This window comes from Podarcis pityusensis (assembly GCF_964106645.2).
Source record: "Podarcis pityusensis genome assembly, chromosome: 5".
NCBI lineage: Eukaryota > Metazoa > Chordata > Lepidosauria > Squamata > Lacertidae > Podarcis > Podarcis pityusensis.
In genome coordinates, this window is record NC_138032.1 from 5,534,751 (window position 1) to 5,557,876 (window position 23,126).

General features: G+C 45.5%; 2 protein-coding genes across 8 annotated transcripts in view; one reads left to right on the plus strand and one right to left on the minus strand.

Annotated features, from left to right (window-relative positions):
* The first annotated feature begins 1,827 nt into the window (after positions 1-1,827).
* On the plus strand, positions 1,828-18,582 carry LOC308478404 (cytochrome P450 2J4-like). Of its 2 annotated transcripts, XM_081008101.1 has the most exons (10): positions 1,828-2,178; positions 3,127-3,240; positions 6,793-6,955; positions 8,212-8,361; positions 10,122-10,282; positions 10,636-10,815; positions 12,514-12,655; positions 16,078-16,265; positions 16,932-17,073; positions 17,749-18,582. In XM_081008101.1, exons 3-10 carry the CDS (start codon positions 6,838-6,840, stop codon positions 17,925-17,927), a joined length of 1,260 nt encoding a protein of 419 aa, XP_080864227.1. In that variant the 5' UTR covers positions 1,828-2,178; positions 3,127-3,240; positions 6,793-6,837; the 3' UTR covers positions 17,928-18,582. The 2 variants fall into 2 exon arrangements, with proteins under 2 accessions (XP_080864227.1, XP_080864226.1); XM_081008100.1 differs by lacking the exon at positions 1,828-2,178 and having other exon boundaries at positions 2,944-3,240.
* A 768-nt stretch (positions 18,583-19,350) lies between these two features.
* The window catches only part of CAPN10 (calpain 10), a 29,379-nt gene continuing 25,603 nt past the window's right edge, over positions 19,351-23,126 (minus strand). For all 6 annotated transcript variants that reach the window (XM_081007970.1, XM_081007966.1, XM_081007971.1 and 3 more), the window contains exon 14: positions 19,351-21,168. In XM_081007970.1, coding sequence (XP_080864096.1) covers positions 21,139-21,168 — 30 coding nt within the window. In that variant the 3' untranslated portion in view covers positions 19,351-21,138. The remainder of the gene's footprint in view (positions 21,169-23,126) is intronic.

Consider the following 23,126-nt stretch of genomic DNA (forward strand, 5'->3'; position numbering starts at 1 on the left):
GAGAAAGCCAAAAGTCAACAGAAAAACAACATATATATATATATATATATATATATATATATATATATATATGAGCAGTAAAGCATGGAAACCCCCAAAAAGCTAGGACTAAACAAAATAAATCTGTGCAACATATTCAAGAGAGAGCTGGGGAAGTGCAATGAAACCAGTAGAGGATGTTATGATGTTCCCCTGACCTCCTGACAGTTGTGTTGCTTCTGCTTATTGGGAAGAAGAGGTGGAGGTTCAGGGGAGGTCAGCACAGTGCATATGCACTGGCAGGAACGCCAGATTAGCCCTGATGGTGTAGACGCACCACATCCACCTCAGACCTCCTCTTCTCTTTCCTAGTAAGCAGCAGCAATACAGCTGTTGGGAGGTCAGGTGAGCACTGCCACCCCACCAGGCCATCTGCTGCTGAATGGAACACGGGAGAGAGAGAGAATTTGACTGCCAAGTGCACAAAAAATTGCACATCCCTCACACTCCAGGGAAAAGGCCCTTTCCAGGCATCTTGCCCACCACCTCAGAAAGCAAAGGCATGTGTGAAAGGGCCGCCCCAGATTATCTCAGAGGGCAAGCAGATGCATGGCAACCGAAAAAGGCAACAAATTAAAAACATGCCAACTTTTTGGCGCAAAGAAAATATTGGGAGCACACTAATGAGTGGTCGTAGTTAAGCCCTTCTGGGTCCAGGGAGCTTCACTTCCTTGATTTCCAGTAGTGTTGCCAAAAGAGGGAGGGAAACAGCCTACCTTGTTTCTGTGCTTTTAAAAGCACCTTGATTTGTAAAAATGATAGTGCCACCGATTGCTAATCTCTGCAAATCAAGCTGCTTCTAGAAGCACGGGTTCATAATTTCGCTTCTTAAAAAGCTGTTTCCCACACCGCTGACTTCGTTAATCGAGTGCACAAGTTTGGGTTTGTTTTTTCAGATTAGAAACTAAAAAAGGTCACCCCAGTCCTCCTCTTCAGTTACTACGACGTTCCCCAGGTGCAGATCTCTTTCATCCACAGCTGTCAACTTTCAGATTTGAAAATAAGGGATCAGCAGCCTCACCTGTCCCCAGGGCCAGTCTACGGGATATCTAACAATGCGGGATAGCAGCGGGAAATGGCGCTGGAATAAGGGAATTTCACACAAAAAAAGGGAAGGTTGACAGCTATGGTATTTTGAATACCTAGATAATTGTTTTGCTAGAAGAGAGAGAGAAACAAACACGCTGATAAGATGTTGGTTTCCCAACAAAAGAGTTTCCCATAAGCAACATCTTCCTGTTCCCCTCAAGCACGGTGTGGAAACCCATTCTGTGAGTCACCTGGCAGATGCCTTGGCATCAGAGAATACTCATAAATCACACCTTAATTAATGACAGATTAAGGAACGATCTCGACAGGATGGCAGAGATTCGTGACCAGCTGTCCTGACTCTTTAAATCTGAGAAGAAAGCAGTTGAATGGGGAGAAAAAAATGAGCTCAGGTTATGGCAAAAAAGCTCTGGGGCTGAACGATGGGGGTGGAGATGCTCCTTTGGGTCAGCAGCAACACTTTGAATTGTGTTCAGAAATGTTCTGGGAGCCACGGTAGATCTTTTAGGTCAGGGGTTCGCAAACTACGGCCCCCGGGCCGGAGCAGGTCCACCAGGGTTCTAAATCCGGCCCGCCCGGCCATTTAAGAACCTGCCATGAAGCCGAGACTCCTGACAATGACGACGGGAGGAAGAGACGAAGCGGCAGCAGCTCTGCCAATCAAACACCGCGCCTGGTTTACCTCAACGCGGGGACGTCTCTGCCAATCAAACACCTTGCTGTGCTGAGGTAAACCAGGCGCGGCGTTTGATTGGCAGAGACGTCCCCGCACCACGCTGAGGTAAACCAAGCACGGCGTTTGATTGGTGGAGCCGCCGCCACTCTGCCTCTTCCTCCTGCCACCCCTGCCCTGGTGCTCCTGTGGCTGCTGCTGCTCTGCGTCCCCATGAGGGGGGCAGCAGTGGCGTTCCTGGAGGACAGCCGGCCCAGGCTGGGGCTTAGCAGGGTCGCCGCCGCCGCGCGCCCATTAGCGGCCGACGTGACGGTGGAGGATGATGAGGCCAGCGGCAAAGTGGCCCAGGCGCCCTTCACCTCCGGGGAGCAGGAGGATGAAGGGGTGGAAACGCTCATACGGGGTGGCAGCTGCTGGTGAGGCACCAGCTTGTCCTTGTCTCCGTGCTCCTTGAAGAGGTTCACTGGGCAGTGCGTGCCGCTCTTGTCCAGCTCCCGCAGGCTCCCAGCTTCTGAGGCATCCAGCTCCCGCGAGCGTGCCAGCCCACTCTCCAAAACTTCCCGTCTGGCCCCCCGTTTAAAAAGTTTGAGGACCCCTGTTTTAGGTGTTATAATAAATGCATTCTATCCTTTCTATCCTTAGAACAAAGGAAGGAAGTCAATACGTGTATATGTATGTAATGACTAGATTAGAATGATGATATGGTTTTATTTGTAGATGTGTGTTTTCGTTTTTGTTTGGGTTTTTTTTTTCTTCCCTTGTTTGCACTGTTTTATTTTGGATTCAATGTTTGTAATTTTTGTTGTAATTTTGCACTGAAAATAAAAAAATTAAATAAATAAATGCATTCTAAACGCATCAGGATGAAGTGCAGGTGAATTTTCATGAGGAGTTAAGGAAATAAATAAATCATGAACTGTGAAGAACTGAACTTAAGATGGGGAAAATGAGAAGCTGGGAGAAAGCAACACTGACACAGAGTCATTCATCCCTACCTGAGATTCATTGGGAGCCATCCCTCCTTTCTCCAGACCTGCCCAGCTGACCTCATCACCGGCCGCTGAGCCAGTGAGAGCTCAGAGTGCACAGTAGGTGTGGCTTAGTCAAATAGTGGGGGCCCCCACGCTCATTAATACCATTTTTAAAATAATAATAATAATAAACCAAAGAAAAAGGAAGGGAGAGAAAGAGAGGCAATGTGTCTGCAGGAGAGATGACTGCAGACACATCTCTTAGCAATAATTAGAACCAGGAGGTTTTCTGAAGGAGAGACCGAGGACAAAGGATGAAAAGGGACGTTTAGGGGGATGATTGGGCTAAGTGGACTTTTCCTACTCGCAGTCCTCTCTCTCTTCGTTATACAGTTTCTGAAGCTGCTATGGGCGCGGACTCACTTCCCCCCAGGACCAACGCCTCTTCCCATTATTGGCAATCTGTGGCTCCTGGATTTTTCCCTTAAGAAAGAGATTCTTGCTAAGGTAATTATTGGCAGTGGCTGGTGGGCAGATAGGGGGAGGGGGACAAAGGCATGGTGCCCGGGGTCAGGATAACATGGGTCATTTGCCCAGAGCTTACTTAAGCATTGTTTTGATCATTACTGTGATATTGGCTGAGCCCCCAGAGAACATCTGGGGAGAGATTAGAGACAGTCAAACCTGTCCATTTTGGTTTCTCTGTTTTCTGATATTAAGTTCAGATTTCCACATTTCTGTATCAGCATGCTATTTTTTAAAAGTCCTTGTGAAAGACCCCTCCAGCATTTTTCTGCAAAAATTTCCCAGTAGACACACGTTTGCAAGCAATTTCCCCTAATGTAATGCATTCTTGTATGTTATATCCACTAATGTATGTAATGCATCTCGATGCACACTTTCCCCAAATATGCACATTTCTGGGTCACATTATTTGACTGGGGAACCACACTGCAAAACTGAGAGAAGTGCAAATTTCAAAGGATAACTGTTTCGGTTCACGTCATGGTTTCATGAAGTGTGTTTTCAGGAGTTTCATATTAACGAGGGAACGGAAGCAAATTTCTTCCCCACCTCAAGGAGGGTTGGACTAGATCAGGTCAGCAAAGTGTGTTTAGAACAAAGTTAGTGACCTTCAAACTGGGGAAAACAAAGATAATTAAGAAGAGGAAACAGAAAGAGAAGATTGCAAAACCTCTTACCTATTTTATTGGTGCCTCGTGTTTCTATCCAAATTCACTATTTTCTTTTAACCCAGCAAAGTTGAATTAGAAACCCTTCATCTCCCAAAAGAAAAGAAAAAAATTATCTGGGGTCCCTTGATTTTTATTTTCTGTAAAAAAAAATTAAAAAATTTAAAAAAGTTACAGGGACCCTGGAGAGCCACTGGCAGTCAGTGTAGACAATGCTGAGGTAGATGGTCTGACTCAGTAGAAGGCAGTTTCCTATGCTCCTCTCCTAGTAGGTTCCCAGCTGACTGCTGTATGGCAGGGGGAGAGATGTTTTTCCCTCCCCAGAAGGCACCATGAGTCAGAAGGTTATTTAAAAAGCAACTTACTTACCGAGACGCTCTCAAGTTGGTTAAGTAGTCTTTCCAAAGGCAAAGAAGTCTTCTGTCTGGAAGAAAAGGACTCCCCAGGAAGGAGAGATGGTAATCTCCACACTCGTTTTCTGGCTGCTGCTTTAGTGCCCTACAGGCATATATATCATAGTCCAGTTTGGGTGCAATGCTAAACCATAGTTTTAGCGCTATGCACATGGTCAGCATTGCGCCTCAGGCTGGAGTGCTCCCCCTAATGGTGGGTGGGCTGGGCCCACGTCAATTTGCACGCATTTGCAAATTGCAAATTCATTTGTAAGTCTGTATATGTGTGCACACAAAGAATACAAACAGGCGAAACTTCTCAGAAGTGCCAACCAAAAAAAAAGGTTGATTACAGCTCAATACATTCCAGAACACTGGTTCCTCCTTTAGGAGCAATTGTAAACGTTCAAATTGTGCCTTTACGACCTTGTGTTTTGGACCATGATTCCCATCAGCCACAGGCAGCACAGTCGCCAAAGTCGCACTGCAGTTCACCAGGAGACTTTGCGAGGCAAGACTTTTGGGAAGCCCTATGCAAGGTGTCTCCCCGTATTGCCGGGCAGCAGCCTGTGGGCAGCCAGCCTGATCTGGTCTTCTGAATGCCAGCAGTCATGGAGAACCTGGCAGGGCAGATGCCAGCACCCGAGGCTCTTTCTAAAAGTACTGCAGTTCTTGAGGGAGAAGGCCCACCATTGGTGCTCCATGACTCAGCAAGGAGCCAGCTGTGGCACACCCAACCAAGCAGGATACTGGCTTGGTCCTGGAGTGCCCAACCAGATAGCTGCCAGCACCAGGGACCAGAGCAGAAGTAGCTGCCAGGAAGGGCAGGCCTGCTCCAGGGTTGTGGTCATGTGGCAGCAGAGCCTGGGCAGCTGGGATGGGATATGCCCATTTCACAGAAGGCCAATATGCCTCATGGTAGGGCTGGTACCCCTTCCTCTAGCTGCTACTTCTCCACTCCATGTTGTACATACTAGAATCATAGAATCATAGAGTTGGAAGAGACCACAAGGGCCATCAAGTCCAACCCCCTGCCAAGCAGGAAACACCGTCAGAGCACTCCTGACATATGGTTGTCAAGCCTCTGCTTAAAGACCTCCAAAGAAGGAGACTCCACCACACTCCTTGGCAGCAAATTCCACTGTCGAACAGCTCTTACTGTCAGGAAGTTCTTCCTAATGTTTAGGTGGAATCTTCTTTCTTGTAGTTTGGATCCATTGCTCCGTGTCCGCTTCTCTGGAGCAGCAGAAAACAACCTTTCTCCCTCCTCTATGTGACATCCTTTTATATATTTGAACATGGCTATCATATCACCCCTTAACCTCCTCTTCTCTAGGCTAAACATGCCCCGCTCCCTTAGCCGTTCCTCATAAGGCATCGTTTCCAGACCTTTGACCATTTTGGTTGCCCTCCTCTGGACACGTTCCAGTTTGTCAATGTCCTTCTTGAACTGTGGTGCCCAGAACTGGACACAGTACTCCAGGTGAGGTCTGACCAGAGCAGAATACAGTGGCACTATTACTTCCCTTGATCTAGATGCTATACTCCTATTGATGCAGCCCAGAATTGCATTGGCTTTTTTAGCTGCCGCTAAGTTGTTACCACATACGTACAAGAGTTTGTGTGGTTAGAGCATGGTGCTGATAATGCCAAAGTCTCAGAGTTGATCCCCCTACGGGACAGCTGCATATTCCTGCATTGCAGGGGATTGCAGATGATCCTCAGGGTCCCTTCCAACTCTATGGTTCTGAGGCTCAACTATAGCAACCAACTAGACAACTGTACAGCTCAAATATTTGTGCAAAAGGTACATAGATTGTACCTTCATTGAACGTTGCATGTGAACGACCCTGCAGTGATTTGGGGTTAAAGGACTTCATGTTCCTGACCTCCGTAATCTTTGTAACAGTCCTCTAAGGCAGGTCAGTGTCCATAAGAAAGTAGTCTCCAAAAATTTTCACGGTCAAGGCAAAATCTGAACTCAGAGCTTTGTGGTTCACACAACTGCATAATTCCCAGACCCCAATCCTTTACTTATCCCTTGCTACAATAAAAATGCCAGAAAATCTCCTTTCAGCTCACTTCTTCAGCTGTGGTTTTAACCAATTTTTAACCACACTGTGCATAGCTAAACTATGGAACTCCTTGCCACAGGAGGCAGTGATGGTCACCAACCTGTGTGGCTTTAAAAGAGGACTGGGCAAATTCATGGAGGAGGAGAGGGCTATCAGTGGCTGCTAGCCAGGATGGCTATGCTCTGCCTCCACGTCTGGAGACTGTACTGTTTCTGAACAGCAGCCGCTGGAAACGGCAGGAGGGGAGAGTTGCTCTTGTGTTTCTGGGTTTCTTGTGGGCATCTGGTTGGCCATTGTGAGAAGAGGACGCCGGACTAGTTGGGCCATTGGCCTGATCCAGGAGGGACCGTCTTATATTCTTGCTTTTAAAAAAAATAAAAATGATAATGAACTTTCTAGTTAGCAAACATCTATGGAGACATCTACACCGTCTGGGCAGGAACCATGCCTTTTGTCGTGCTGAATGGATACAAGGCAGTGAAAGAGTGCCTTGTCACTCACTCGGAAGAGACTGCGGGAAGAGCGCTCTCACCTTTCTATAAGGATCTGATGGGCGAAAAAGGTAAACACCAATATTATTCTTTTCTTGGAAATTAGACTAAAGCAGATCTTTGGTGTCCTTCGGATGCCTTGAACAAACAGGTGACAAGAAGAAATTTGGTAAACTCCTGGCACAGAGATACTGCAGAGCTGCAACTCTTTAAATTCTTCCTGCCAACTGAGGTCCAATTTCAGTTTTTGACATCACCCCATCTCTTTCTTAGTATCCAAGAGATAGATAGATAGATAGATAGATAGATAGATAGATAGAGTGGTACCTCGGGTTACATACAGTTCAGGTTACATACGCTTCAGGTTACAGACTCCGCTAACCCAGAAATAGTGCTTCAGGTTAAGAACTTTGCTTCAGGATGAGAACAGAAATTGTGCTCCGGAGGCGCAGCAGCAGCAGGAGGCCCCATTAGCTAAAGTGGTGCTTCAGGTTAAGAACAGTTTCAGGTTAAGTACAGACCTCCAGAACAAATTAAGTACTTAACCCAAGGTACCAGTGTAGATAGATAGATGATAGATAGATAGATAGATAGATAGATAGATAGATAGATAGATAGATAGATATATCAGAAATATGGAATCCTGTTTCAGGGATATTAAAATAAACTGTTTTCTTTAACGCTTTTATGAATAGAATAGATGTTAACCTTTACAGGTTTGAGCACTATCTGTGCAGAGTATTTATTACAAACACACACATACAATGCTATTTTTCTAGAAAAAAAGAAGTGCCAGAAATCACCATGAACACTTCCCTTGTTCTCTTTGAATGGCAATGGAGAGGTGCCAGAACTGAGCTGCCATGTAGCATTACAAAGAATCTGTCATTCACATTTCTTTGTGACTGCCTAATAACTTAATTGTCACAGTCTGTACCTTCTGCAATGCATTTCCCTCTGACCTCACTGCTTCCCATCCTGCCAGTAGCTGAGGATATCACTTTGTGCATCTTACGAAGTGGACTGTGGTCTAGAAAGCTCACACTGGCCTTTGTCAACCTGGTTCTCCCCAGATGTTTTGGATGACAACTCCCACCAGCCCATCCAAGCCACCTGGAGAGCCCCAGGTTAGCAAAGACTGGCTTGTGCCATAGTTAATTTGCCAGCCTTCAAGGCGCATCTTTATCTCTTTAGCCACAATGGATAAATGCAATTGAAAGATTCTGTCATTGCCAACATTATTGTGGAGGGCAAAAGATATATTCGCCCGTCGTGTTACAGCTGCACTGCTTGACACAGAAAAAGGATTTTCTTTTGTGTGACACAGGCATTTATCCTACGAACAACCATAACTGGAAGCAGCAGAAATACTTTGCTATGATGGCACTAAGAAGCCTTGGGGTGGGGAAGAAGCACCTGGAACACAGAATTCACAACGAAGCCCACCAACTCCTAATGGCAGTGACAAGCAAGGAAGGTAAACTCACAACCAGGCAGCTTTCAGTTTTTCATTATGATAGCCCTCTCCACACGACACATGATCTGGGGTTCCTTGTTGCAATGGACCGATCTGCAAGGCACTCGGAAGACATCTGTGCAGAAATGAAAGGGTCCAGCCCCATCCCTCTGGAATTCATCTGACGGCTGATGCACTTGCCAAAATAACTGGTTATCTTGCAAAGTGGTGGACACAGCTTCCTTGCAGCACTTGCCCTGCACAGCAGCTGTTTCCAAGTGATTCAATTGTCTTTTAATTTGGGATGAGATAAGTCCCTGGCCAATACCTTGAGCAGGTTTGTTTTGTGGCTGTGAACTCATCTTCTGCCAGTTCTGCCACATATGAATTCAAAGCGGAGTGTGGACAAAATGAAACAAACGAGGTTTGCTACAAGAGAGAGGGCCTTTTCAGTGTTGGCACCCCAGACGTGTCTGCCTAGTGCCAACATGACAATCTTTTTAGGTGCCCGGTGAAGGCGTTTCCGGTTGTAAATGTTTTTTACTGCATTTAAAAAAGAAACTTTATTATTTTTTTAAATTACAGATAGGTAGCCGTGTTGGTCTGCCATAGTCAAAATAAAAAAATCCTTCCAGTAGCACCTTTAAGACCAACTAAGTTAGTTCTTGGTATGAGCTTTCGTGTGCAAGCACACTTCTTCAGATACATTGAAACAGAAGTTGCCAGATCCTTCTATATAGTGAGAAGGTGGGGAGGGGTATTACTCAGAAGGGTGGTGGGAATGGGAGATTGGCAGATAGCTGGGATGAGCCTGCTGACGACTCTTAACGACTGTAATGGGTCTTACAGGAAAAGGCAAGGGGTGAGAAGGTGAGGAATGGCTTAGTCATGTATAATGGGATAAGAATCCAATGTCTTTGTTCAAACCAGGTTTCTCCATGGTTTTAAGTTTGGTAATGAGTTGCAATTCAGCAGCTTCTCTTTCCAGTCTATTTCTGAAATTCCTTTGTAGTAAAACAGCTACTTTGAGATCTTGTATAGAATGTCCTGGGAGATTAAAGTGTTCTCCTACTGGTTTCTCTGTTTTGTGATTCTTGATGTCAGAATGACATCAAGAATGACATCAAGAATCACAAAACAGAGAAACCAGTAGGAGAACACTTTAATCTCCCAGGACATTCTATACAAGATCTCAAAGTAGCTGTTTTACTACAAAGGAATTTCAGAAATAGACTGGAAAGAGAAGCTGCTGAATTGCAACTCATTACCAAACTTAAAACCATGGAGAAACCTGGTTTGAACAAAGACATTGGATTCTTATCCCATTATACATGACTAAGCCATTCCTCACCTTCTCACCCCTTGCCTTTTCCTGTAAGACCCATTACAGTCGTTAAGAGTCGTCAGCAGGCTCATCCCAGCTATCTGCCAATCTCCCATTCCCACCACCCTTCTGAGTAATACCCCTCCCCACCTTCTCACTATATAGAAGGATCTGGCAACTTCTGTTTCAGTGTATCTGAAGAAGTGTGCTTGCACACGAAAGCTCATACCAAGAACTAACTTAGTTGGTCTTAAAGGTGCTACTGGAAGGATTTTTTTATTTTTTTAAAAAAATGCAAAATACAAACAACATTGAACATATTGATACAAAGGGTGGTGGGGGAAACTAGAATATATTAGCGGGAGGGGAATAAAAGGAAAAGAATACCCTACATTAATTCATTGATGATGGTGTGTGATTGTGTGTACCATGCCACTAATACTTCCTGCATTCACAGGTTTAGCCTTTGACCCCCGGACCCCCATAAACCACGCTGTGGCCAACGTCATCTGCTCTTTGCTGTTTGGGCATCGCTTCGCCAGTGAGGACGACTCTTTCAACCGATTGATAAAAGCCACCTATTTGATCGTCTTCATTCCGGCTTCTTTCAGGGGTGGGGTGAGCTTCCTTCTATTCCTGCTCTTGTCCTCTTGAAAGCCGTTTTCTGTTACGCTTCCTCAAATTAAGTGAAAACAGGGACCTTTCCGCTCAGGGTCCTTGTGTTCTCACCCCACACACTGCATTCTGCAAAACTCCACCTATTTTCTGGGTTTGGCACGACCAGCTGCTGCCTTCCTTTTTATTCTTTTGCAAGATCAATCTGCATGCTTTGCAGAAACATTGCATTCTTCTGAGAAATGGCCGGCCTCCCCTTTCCAGCACATTAAGGTTATCTCAGAGCCGCTTTTTGGCTCACTCGGAATTAATTTCACGACACTCCTCCTCACCTGCATTTTCCTTTGTTGCCACAGGTATATAATGTTTTCCCGCGGATTATGCGCCGCCTACAAGGGTCGCATCAACAAGCGTTTGAATACAACAACTTCCTCCATGCCCTTGTGAAGGACGAGGTCCAAAGCCACCAGGAAAGATGGAAAGAAGGTCAAGAACCAGAGGATCTCATTGACCTCTACCTGGACCAAATGGCAAAGGTAAGAACATGGCTTCTGTCCAGCTTCAGCACCATGCCTGTCCTCCTGAGGCAAAGCGGCCTTGGCCAGGGCTCAGCATGGCTACTAAGAACAAGCCGGGCTCTGATGCTGCTTCACCCACAGCCAGCCAGCTTTAGGGCACATTTAAAGCACTATCTGAAGAAGTGTGCATGCACACAAAAGCTTATACCCAGAACAAACTTAGTTGGTCTCTAAGGTGCTACTGGACAATTTTTAAATTTTTATTTATTTATTTAAAGCACTGTGATGCTGCTTTAAGCAGCCGCGGATTCCCCCAAAGAATTCTGGGAGCTGTGGTTTGTTAAGGGTCCTGACAGTCGCTCGGAGGCCCCAATTCCCTTCACAGAACTTCAATTCCCAGAATTCGCTGGAAATTAGGGGTGGAATCCCTACTACAGTGGTACCTCAGGTTAAGAACTTAATACATTCTGGAGGTCCATTCTTAACCTAAAACTGTTCTTAACCTGAGGTACCACTTTAGATAATGGGGCCTCCTGCTGCCACCGCGCCACCGCCGCGTGATTTCTGTTCTCACCCTGAAGCAAAGTTCTTAACCCGAGGTACTATTTCTGGGTTGGCGGAGTCTGTAACCTGAAGCGTCTGTAACCCGAGGTACCACTGTACTCTGGAAATCATGCTAGCAAGGCCCATGAAGACCCTGACTGAAGTTGAATGGGCCCTAAATGTAGCACCTCCATATTGATGAATTGCATTTATATGCCACTCACAGAACGTCAGAAGTCCTCTGGGCGGTTTAAAACTCAGTGCCAAATGCAGTCCAGAGTCCAAAACAATTAAACTAGTTAGCAACAATAGAAAGCAGCCGAAGTCAAACTATCTACAAACAGGGCTGGTCCCTATGAGGCAAGATGAAGCGATTGCCTCAGGTGGGACGATCCACAGTGGCAGCAGATCCAGCCTTCAAGGGATGCCTTACTTGTAGCAACGGCTACGGGACACCCCTTGGAGGCCGGATCTGCCTTTCCCACAGCAGCACCCCCCTCGCAATACCACCTCAACAGCAGCCTCTTGGTGAATAGGAGGGTCTGCTGGTCTCCTTCCTCCCCTAGGAAGGAAATGGCAGGGGCTGCCTCAGGGGTCTCCTGGGGTCTGCACCCACCTGGCATGGGTGGGCCCCTTTCTCCCACACAATGGCCTTTGATTCCTAGTTCAACCATCGGGTCAGATTGATTTGATTCTGCCCCCTGTGTGTGTGATGTGGATCTTCACTCCCTGTTCTTTCCTGGTGGGGAAGCCCTGCCATTTTGTGGTTCATCACAGGTGCCAAAATGTCTTTGAGCCAGCCTAAGCACAGCAGCGGTAAAATCAATTTTGAAGCAGCAAAGAGAAAAAAAGTTGGCGCAAGAATTTGAAAATATCCGATAAATATAGCTTTGTGCTTACCCTTCCGAATGTTGCTGCTCATTATTTGGAAGCCCCCCCCCCCCAGTTTTCTGGGGGGCAGGGATAGGCTGGGAGTGGGGTATAAGTATCTGCAGAGAAAAAGGAGCGTTTCAGGAGCCCTGGCTGCTCAGCAACTGAATCTCTAGCAACTGAATCTTTGACTCATGACCTGGCTCTGCCTCCAAGCCTGGCTGGCCAAAAAGGCCAAGGAAACTTCACAAGCAGCTCTTGTTGGATAGGGATCCACTAAGCTTTTGCGCATTCTGCCCACAGAGCAAAGATGAGCCAACGTCCACTTTCAATGAAGACAACTTGGTTCAAACTGTAGTTGACCTCTTGATTGGAGGGACCGTGAGCACCACGACTATCCTGTACTGGGGTTTGCTTTACTTGTTAAAATATCCAGATGTTCAAGGTGAGTCACTCATCATCATCATCATCTGCATCATGTTATTTGCAATCTGCCTTCCCATACTTAAAACCATGCTCAAGGTGGCTTACAACAGGAAGAGGTTTACATCTGATGTGAGGAAAAGGCTTCAAGAAGTACGCAGCCCAATTGGACAATTTCCACATTAATCATAACGTGATCTAAAATAAAGATGTACAAAAAATTAAAATCAATAACAACAACAACCCCCACTGAACTCCCAGGCCCAAGGGTCTGTCCAGCAGCCTCAGCTTTTGTAGCTGGAGTCAATCAGTCAGGGCTCCACCCTCCCTGGCCAGGTGTAAAAAGGCTTGCAGGTCTTCCAGGACTCACAGCCAAGGTTGAGGCCATTGCAAAGTGTGTTGCTAATGTTGATTCAAGAACCGTGTTGCCCAGTCCAGATGTAACCATGTGCAAGACTGTGCATGCGACCCAGGAACATCAGCTGGGGATGAGCGTCCACAACTGTGTTGCAATGAGAATGGGAATACCCATGTCGCGTACTCAGAATGGTATAAGAGGTCATTGTTTTATGGTCCACCTTGTTTTTGCCAAATGCAGGGCAGAATGGAATACGGTGCCTTCTTACCAGTGGTGTGGTGTAGCCAGTGTGGTGTAGTGGTTAAGAGCGGTAGACTCGTAATCTGGGGAACCGGGTTCACGTCTCCGCTCCTCCACATGCAGCTGCTGGGTGACCTTGGGCCAGTCACACTTCTCTGAAGTCTCTCAGCCCCACTCACCTCACAGAGTGTTTGTTGTGGGGGAGGAAGGGAAAGGAGAATGTGAGCCGCACTGAGACTCCTTCGGGTAGTGATAAAGTGGGATATCAAATCCAAACTCTTCTTCTTACATCCCTAGCCAAAGCTGCACATTGCATGAAATGTGTGATCCCATTGAACGTGTCTGGATTTGGGGTTAAAACAGCACATGTTGTAGAGCAGGAGTTCCAGAAACTCTTTTTCTCTGTCCCCAACCTGACCCTGTAAAAAGCATGATTCAGAATAGCGGTTTGCACTACACAGCAACATTCAAAGCAGTAACAGTTCACTGCACATTTAGTCCAAATCCAATGAAAATTGTTTAGTTTAGTTCATTTGACAAAATTGATTAACTTGGTCCAGCACCCTTCTGTTGCCCCCTGGCCTCTTAATGCCCCCCTAGGTAACCCCGCCCACTCCCAGTGGGTGGTACCACCCACACTGGGTCCCTCTGATGCAGAGCATGATTAAGAGCAAGACTAAGTTTTCTCCTCCTGCGTTCCTGCCATAAACCACCCCTGCCCAAGCCACTGTTTGCATTGGAATGGGACTCAGCTACTGGGGTCAGCAGCAACTTCAAGGGGGCAGGTTTTTTCCAGGACCATGGACAGAGGAGGAGGAAAATCAGCTTCCCACTTGCCAGAGTTTCAATCCTGACTAGGCCCACCCGCTGCTGTTTAAAACAAAACAAGAAACACACCCAGGGACATTCAATACAATGCAAGGCCCCCATAGAGAAAACACCCATAAGTAGAGGGTCGGTAATACTTTTATGATGCTGTTGCATTACAATTAATATAGTTTTAAATGCTGTATTTTGCCATGGAAAGATTTTGTTTCGAACAGCAATTAAAAAAATAATTGAATGCATTCAACAAATAGACTAGCTAATAATGACTGTAGAATAACAAAATTGCAAAATTCAGTCGACTACATGTGTGAAACTCCTAAAATTACAAAGTAAACTGACAATGGTGCAATCCCAGATTAAAGAGCGGTGAGAATTGAGTCAGACTTGCAAAGCATTTTGCAAAATATCAAGAGAGTTGGAGGAAGGGTGTGAATCTCCTGTAACAGGAGCCAAATGAACAGGTCTAGGCAGAACCTTGAAGAGTTGGGTCTCACTTCCTGCTGAACCGCCACAGGCAGAAAGTCAACCAGTGTAGCTTCCCTGTCGATGTGTTTTCTTACCCAGAAAACTGAACCGGGGGAAATTCTGCCTGCCTTGCGGCTGTGAAAGAAATAGGAGAGCTTGAGGGTAAAAAAGCGGGGTGACCACAGCATATCGGTATGGCCTGGGGCAGTATGTTCTACAGCCTTGCATTAACTTACAAGGCACATTAACAACTTACGGTCAGGATACCCCAAGGACCACAAACTCACTATATCGCTGCCTGATCACTGAGGTCTGTGGCAGAGTGAGTGGCCCTCTGTGGCTCACAGCTACAGCTTGCAACTATCAGGAGCTGTACGTTCAGCATTGTGGGCCCAATCCTGTGGAGCTCTCCAAAGGCTGAGATCAGAGAGGCCCCTCTCTGTTGAAGTTCAGGTGTTTTTTATTCCAACAGGCATTTCTGGTTTTAGGGTGAATTTTAACTGGCTTTGTATTTTGTAATTCAGTTTGTGGAATTCAGTTTAGTGCTAAGAGGCTCATATTGAGCAATGGAATGTTCTCCTCCTGCCAGGCACCTCCAGGCACATTCCAGGGGTGTGTGAATCAATATATAACTTGTTGAAATAAAGGAATCAAGCTTATGACGGCCCATTTTCCATATGCCTCAAGTCCAAAGGGTCCAGGGCAGAAATGGGGAACCTGCAGCCCCTCCAGATGTTGCTGAACTACAATTCCTTTCAGCACCAGCCAGCACGGCCAATGGCCAGGAATCATGGGAGTTGTAGTCCAGGACCATCTGGAGGTCCACAGGTCCTCCACCCTTAAAAATAAAATTTTAAAAAATAAAAATGAAAGACGGATAGTTTCTTCACATGTGGTGGACATGTAAAAAAATGAAAAAAAAATGGGATATGATTTATAACGAATTGAAAAAACTGTTTAAATATACCTTCCCCCCAAAAAACAGAAGCCTTTTTGCTGGGATTGATAGGAGACGGATTAAGAAAAGCAGATCAGAGACTGTTTATGTATGCTACGACTGCCGCCAGAATCTTAGTAGCCCAAAAATGGAAAACTCGGGAAATACCAACACTAGTGGAGTGGCAGACAAAAATGGTTGAATACCGGTATGTAGAATTAGCAAAACTGACCCACAGGATCCGTAACCAAGAGGAAACAAAGTTCAAAAATGAATGGAGTAAATTTGTCGAATATATAGGTAATAACTGTAGAAGTTTAAAGACTGTAGTAGGATTAAAATAAATTTTGTGATGTGTATAGAATGCTATTAAGAATCTGCGAAAAAAGAGAAAATTTAATATGAAAACCTGTTGAGGGGAGGAAGTCCATGCACGATAGTGTGTTTAGAAAATAAGTAGAGATATGATTGTGGAATGTTAGAGTATTTATTTTGTTTATGTTAAAGAAAACTCAATAAAAAATAATAATAATAAAATAAAATAAATCCACGAGATGGTATGAGGAAATGAAGACTAACAAGTAAGAAGAATTCTGCTGGAATTATTTATCTGCAGAGAAAATCCATGAGGAAATAGACGCCGTTCTGAGACCTTCCCACGTCATCACTTACGAGGACCGGATTAAAGTGCCCTACACCAATGCTGTACTTCATGAGGTGATGCGCCATTGCAATGTGTCCATCACTGGGCCTTTCCGGAAATGCTTGGAGGACATCACTTTGCTGGGCTTCCCCCTTAAAAAGGTACAAGATGCTCCTTCCCCCAAAGGCAGCACAGGCGGAAAGGCGGGGTATGAATAAACAGAAAATAAATATAATAATCATTGTGACCATTATTGGCACCAGTCAGGAGCTGGGATGCTTTGGGTTCCTCCAGGCAGCCTGTTTATTTGATTACATGGAGGGCAGACAAGGCCCTGTCTTGCAAAAAGGTTTGCCCATCAGTTGTTTCACACGATTTTGAATCATGTTTCTCATTTGTTTTTATTTTGCTTATTTATTTCATAGAATTCATACGCTGTTCGATTTTTTTTTATTTTTTATTTTTTATTTTTTAAAAGCAGTACAGTTGTACCTTGGAAGTCGAACAGAAACCGATCTGGAAGTCTGTTCGACTTCCAGAACGTTCAGAAACCAAAGCACGACTTCTGATTGGCTGCAGGAAGCTCCTGCAGCCAGTCAAAAGCCATGGAGGCCCGGTCAGACGTTCAGCTACCAAAAATCGTTCGAAAACCGGAACACTCACTTCCGGATTTCAATTGTTCGGGAGCCAATTTGTTCAAGATCCAAGGTACGAAAAGGATAAAATAGTAATATTATCTCTAGAAAGAACTAACAAGGATGTTCTGATGGCAACAATCAATTTGCAAACTCATCCGAAGTAATTCTCTCCTTCTCCCTTTTGCGCAGGGGACCCTGGTGCTGCCCAACCTCCACTCGGCGCTGTATGATCCAGAGTACTGGGAGACCCCCTGGACCTTCAACCCGGGGCACTTCCTCGACTCTTTTGGCCGGTTTGCGAGCAATAAAGCCTTCTTGCCTTTTTCAACAGGTAAAGAACCCACTCCTTCTCCTTCCCAGGATGCAGATCTAATGGTGAAATCCCATACCATGGTGGTGGTGATGATGATGATAAATTATTATTATTATTATTATTATTATTATTATTATTATTAATACCCCACCCATCTGGCTGGGTTTCTCCAGCTACTCTGGGTGGCTCCCAACAGAAAATTAAAAGCACACTAAAACTTCAAACATTAAAAACTTCCCTGAACAGGAATGCCTTCAGATGTCTTGTAAAAGTCAGGTGGTTGTTTATTTCCTTGACATCTGATGGGAGGGCGAGCACCACTACCAAGAAGGCCCTCTGCCTGGTTCTCTGTAACCGCGCAGTGAGGGAACCACCAGAAGGCCCTTGGAGGTGGACCTTAGTGTCCAGGCTGAATGTTGGGGGTGGAGATGCTCCTTCAGATATACAGGACCAAGGCCATTTAGGGCTTTAAAGGTCAGCACCAAGACTTTGAATTGTGCTCAGAAACGTACTGGCAGCCAATGTAGGCCTTTCAGGACAAGTGTTATATGGTCTCAGCGGCTTCCGAGTTAAACAGACCACTTTGATGATAATTGGGTAACATCAAATGAGCATGACCAACACAGTAGGCAAGGGCTTGGAATTGTGTCTTTCTTTCATGGAAGCGATTCTGTTCCTTCGATTCTCCTGCAGGGCGCCGGTCCTGCGTGGGAGAACCTTTGGCAAGGATTGAGCTTTTCATCTTCTTCGCTAACCTGCTGCGTGCCTTCAAGTTCCACCTTCCAGACGCAGAAAAGGAAGTCAACATGGAAGCCATTAATGTAGGTACCTGTCAGCCGCACCCGTATAGGATCCTCGCAATTCCACGCTAACCCAACCTGGCTGCAATTTCCTTCCAGGAGAGCTGGGTGGGCCAGATGGGGAGCTGTTGGAAGAGCCCGTGTCATCCATTCTCATTGCCAGCAGTGGCTCGCAAGCTTCTTAGAGCTGCCACCCTCAACCTTAGTTACCTGTTGCTCAGGTGAACTTCAGCTTGCACCAGGAGAAGCCTCCCGGAAAGAATCAATGAATGGCCATCTTCTTCCTCTCTCCAGGTGAGAGATGGAGAAGTGGCTGAGAGAGAAAACCCAGGTGGGAGCTGGGAGGAAAGGCAGCCACAGGTGACAGGTGTGGCTTCCACCCAAGGCTTGCGGGTTAATTGCAGCGAACTTTCTGGAATAACAATTCTGCACCTCCCCCAATTCTTATGCTGCCATTTTATTTCTTTGTTAGGCATTCTTCTCTCTCCTGTTCATTTTTAAGTGACTAAATTAGGTTAGTTTATTCGTAGTGTTTTATAAAACTTAGTAGGGATTGGTTCCTTTGCATTTACTTATTGACAGTATTAAATCTAATTGTTCCTAGTATGTCTCTTGAAATGTTATCCTGACTCTTTGGGAACCGTTTTGTGGAGATCACACTTCGTGAACCCGACGGAAGTGGGCTGAGGTTCATAAAAGCTTGTGCCATAATAAATGTGTTTATTAAGTGATGAAAGACTCTTTGTTGCTTTATCACAAATACCATGATAGCCCAGGTTTTGAACACCTGCCACGCTTAATTCCATGCTGCTTCCTGTGTCATTTTGTAGACAGCAACCTGGAATGTAAGTGTTTGCATTTCTCTGTAGCTAAATGGTTATAACCAGACCGCACCAATGACTGCAGGAGGCGCCAAATAAACCATGCAGGGCTGGGTACTGTGCATATTGACAAGCCTTGTTATCCATTTAGGAGAGATACCATCTCTTACCTCCAGGATCTTCCCACCCACCCTTTCCCACTAACACGGAAGGAAAAGGAGATTGCATATACACACATACATATATACAAATACATACAGGCACTCCCTGGTCTCCAAGCTTGCTCTGCTTTTCCTAATTTCCCGTGGTAGCATGTTGGAGCAAAGCAACAAAAGGGATATAGGGAGTGATTGCCACTACAAAGAAAATCATTGCCTTTGCTTTTAGAAAAGCTGCTCTGCAATCCCAGGCAGGAAATATTTTTTTCAGATGCCTCATTCTGTTTCCTGTACAGGCCTGTCAATTTCCTGTATCCAAATGGGGCAGACAAATTGAAAACGTAGACAGTTGCAAAGTCTAGTGGGCAACAGAGATGCCTGGAAGAGTTGTCTATAGCAGAGAAAAATGAGGCCATTTTCCATTTTCCTTACCGTTTTCAACACACACACACAACCGGCAAAGCATCACCATGAAAAAGCACCACAGTATAAAAGAACACAACTCACCAAAAAAGCTCGTGTGAACGGAATGCCATTTAACATTTTAATATATTATTTTCAAGAGACGTTTCACCGACGACCTCATTTATTAAAAAAAAATACAATATATTAAAATCTCACTTAAGAAATGCTTTCCAAGGAAATCTGGAAAAAGATCAGTTTGAACTATAGAGGCATAACTCTCCCCAACTAATAATTTTAAAATTATAGCTCTTCTTAAATCCGTCACGTGCAATTTCCTCCCCGCAAACAATTTCAAACCAATGCCTTATTACAAAGGGGATTATTCTCGCTTCTCCAGCTCACATTCTCCTGAAAGAAGCTCCTTAGAATCTCCCCAACCAAATAAACACAACTGTTTAAATAACTTAAATAAATAAATAAGACGTTCTGGGGAAACTGCAGCTCAGCTGCTGCAAGATCAGGCCCACCAAAAGGCTCACCTATGCGGCTAACTAAGGCAGGAAATTCCAGCCAGGATTATTGGGAGGTTTTTCCTTCATGCCTCACCAGATCCTGGCCAAGGTGGAGATGATCAAGTGGAGGGAATCACTGAAATCAGGTGGAGGGCCTAAAAAAAATGAACGTTGGAGTGCAGTGGAAGAGCGCAGTGGGAAATCAAGAAAAAGGAATGGGAATCCAACGAGGCAGAAACAGAAGCATGGGGTTGGGCTAGGTGACCCTTGCAACTCTATTCTATGGAGCTGCGAGAGGAATCCAGTTTAGACAGAGCTGTTATACCTCCTGAGTCCTGTCCTCTTATCGCCCTCCACGCGATACTCATTTTTGGGGGGGAGCCTTGACCGTGAAGGACTAAGCCACTAAGGGATATGATGAGAGGTTTGCTAAGGGGATGGTTTTCCCAAGCAGTTTTGAGCAAGTCTGCCCAACAGCCAACCTGCCTTCGTGGGCTGAAGACAAATAGGTTTAGAAACGTATTTTTTTCACCCTTCGGTTAACTGTTCACAGGTGGAGACAGGCAGGCTGCTCACTCACTGGACCCGTTCACGGTTATTGTCTCGAGGCGATACTGGTTCCATATATTATTAATTATTACTATATAAATCTGGTTTTATTTTTTGTCTTGCACATTTTAATGGAGAGCAAGATAGAAATGCCTCAAATAAAATAATGTAAGCCATCTCCTGCATTTACACCTCGTTTGGGGCAGCCAATACAGTGGGGGGGGGGAGGATTGTCAAGCACCTAAGACGCTGCACCCAGCTGAGAGTGACGTCTTGCATATGTGGAAAGCATCGCTGGCTGCAATCACCATCTTTTTAAAAACTTCCTTCCTGAAAGGATGGTAGCATTTCCTGTCTGCTTCCTCCTGGCCTCCTTTCCCTTCTATCTGTTTCCAAAGCTTACTTGGTTAACGGTTTGGTCTCCGAGAAACTGACTTCCACTATGAACACACACATACACACACACACACACACACAGGGCAAAAGTCTCACCACCACAGAATCAGAACAGATTTGAACACAGCACATGCACAGCGGTGCCTTTCCGCCGATATTTAGAGGGCACTGAACGAAGTACACCAAGCAAAGTCCATGGATCTCGACACAGTTCATACGGGGGTATTTGAAACAAACAAACAGAAGAGGAATTGGAGGTGAGATTTCGTTCCATTTGATTTTAAAGAGAGGGTGACTAAGAGGACCAGATGCGACTCTGCCTGGGGGGAAAACCCAGTTGGGCCCAACATCCGTTTGGATCGTTTCAGGTTAAAGCAAAAACAGCGTTGCCCTTCCCAAGGCGCCCGCCACTTCCTCCCTTGCTGGGCATGCCAATTCCAAATTACATTTTCATCACAGCTTTGAAGGAGACCTGCAGAATGAAAGAAAAACAAACATGCACGCTGTTGGAAACAAAAACAGAAAACTGCTGTTTTGTGGACTCCCCACCCCACCCCCGTCCCAAAGCCTTCAAGAAAGAGTCCAAAGGATAAATCCACACAGTCAAGATGTCTGACACGAATGGCATGGAATTCAGAGAAGCTGCGCTCTTATAAACAAGCAGAGTGCCTGGTCCTCCTGATATGTCCAGAGAGGGCTTTCAGTACACGGATGCTAGTTAGAGAGAGAGGTGCTTCTAGGGTGGAGTCTGAATCGGGTGCTAAGGGCCTTTTAATGCAGATTTTAGCTCGTCTATGAAGCAACACACCTGAGCTCACAGCTACCAGGGCTGCATCATTCAATAACATCCCAAACCTCTCTGGAAGGGGTAAGATGTGTGCCCACTTAGCTGACTTGATCATCCAAGTCGTGTTATATGTCTTGGAGAAGACTTACATTGTTTGTTGATGCTAGATTTATGTTAGGAGTTGGGGAGTGCTTAATATTTATATTCCGCCCATCCGGCTGGGTTGCTCCAGCCACTCTGAGTGGCTTCCAACACATATAAAAACATAATAAAACATAATAAAACACTTTTCAACACAGGGCTGCTTTCAAATGTCTTCTACAAGTTGCGTAGTAGTGGTGCCTCGCAAGACGAAATTAATCCGTTCCGCGAGTCTCTTCGTCTTGCGGTTTCTTCATCTTGCGAAGCACGGCTATTAGCGGCTATTAACAGCTTAGCGGCTTTAAGAAAAAGGAAACAAACTCGCAAGAACTCGCAAGACGTTTCGTCTTGCGAAGCAAGCCCATAGGGAAATTTGTCTTGCGGAACGACTCAAAAAACGCAAAACCCTTTCGTCTAGCGAGTTTTTCGTCTTGCGAGTTTTTCGTCTTGTGGGGCACCACTGTATTTATCTCTGATGGGAGGGCGCCGCCACCAAGAAGGCCCTCTGCCTGCTTTCCTGTAACCTCACTTCTCTCAGTAAGGGAACCACCAGAAGGCCCTTGGAGCTGGACCTCAGTGTCCGGGCAGAACGATGGAGGTGGAGACGCTCCTTCAGGTATACTGGGCCAAGGCCATTTGGGGCTTTAAAGGTCAGCACCTACAATTTGAATTATGCTCAGAAACATACTGGAAGCCAATGTAGGTCTTTCAGGACTGGTGTTATGTGGTCCTGGCGCCCACTCCCAGTCACCAGTCTGGCAACCGCATTCTGGATTAGTTGTGATTTCCGAGGCACCTTCAAAGGTAGCCCCACATGGAGTCACATTGCAGTAGTCCAAGCGGGAGACAACCGTAGCATGTACGACTCTGGAGAAACAGTGTGTGTCATTAAGGAACTACTTTTGAATATGTGTTGTGTCTAACTTGCACTCAACTGACCCCCACAAGAATTCTGGCCTGCACAAGCGTGTTTGGAAAATTACGAAGGTTGCTCTGTAGAAATAAACTTTAAAAAGGGATATTCTAGGTCTGTATTTCTTGGCTCTGCTAAGATTTAAAAACAACCCAAGTAAGAACTGTCCACAGAGGAGTGGAGATTTGGCTGTCTGGCTCTGAGTATAATAACACTGACCTACCTCACAGAGTTGTTGTAAGACCAGCAAGGCTTTAAAAAGCCTCTTCGCCACCCACCCCCTTCGGATGTTATACCTGGCTACTCTCTGCCTTGCTCATCCAACTCATAAATCACAACTGCTGGCAACTTATTTAAACGGCTATTTTCAGGAGTGATTTTAAAAGCCTTTTTATTGTTCTAAGAAATCTATACACATAGGCAACAAAAGCTGTAAGAGCACAACTGGAAGGGATGTCAATGCTTTTAAAGCAGGGATGAGGGATTTGTGGTTCTCCAGATGTTGCTGAATTAAAACTCCTACCGTCCCCAGCCTCTTGGCTCTGCTGGTTGCAAGGGCTCATGGGAGCTGGAGTCCCTCAACATCTGG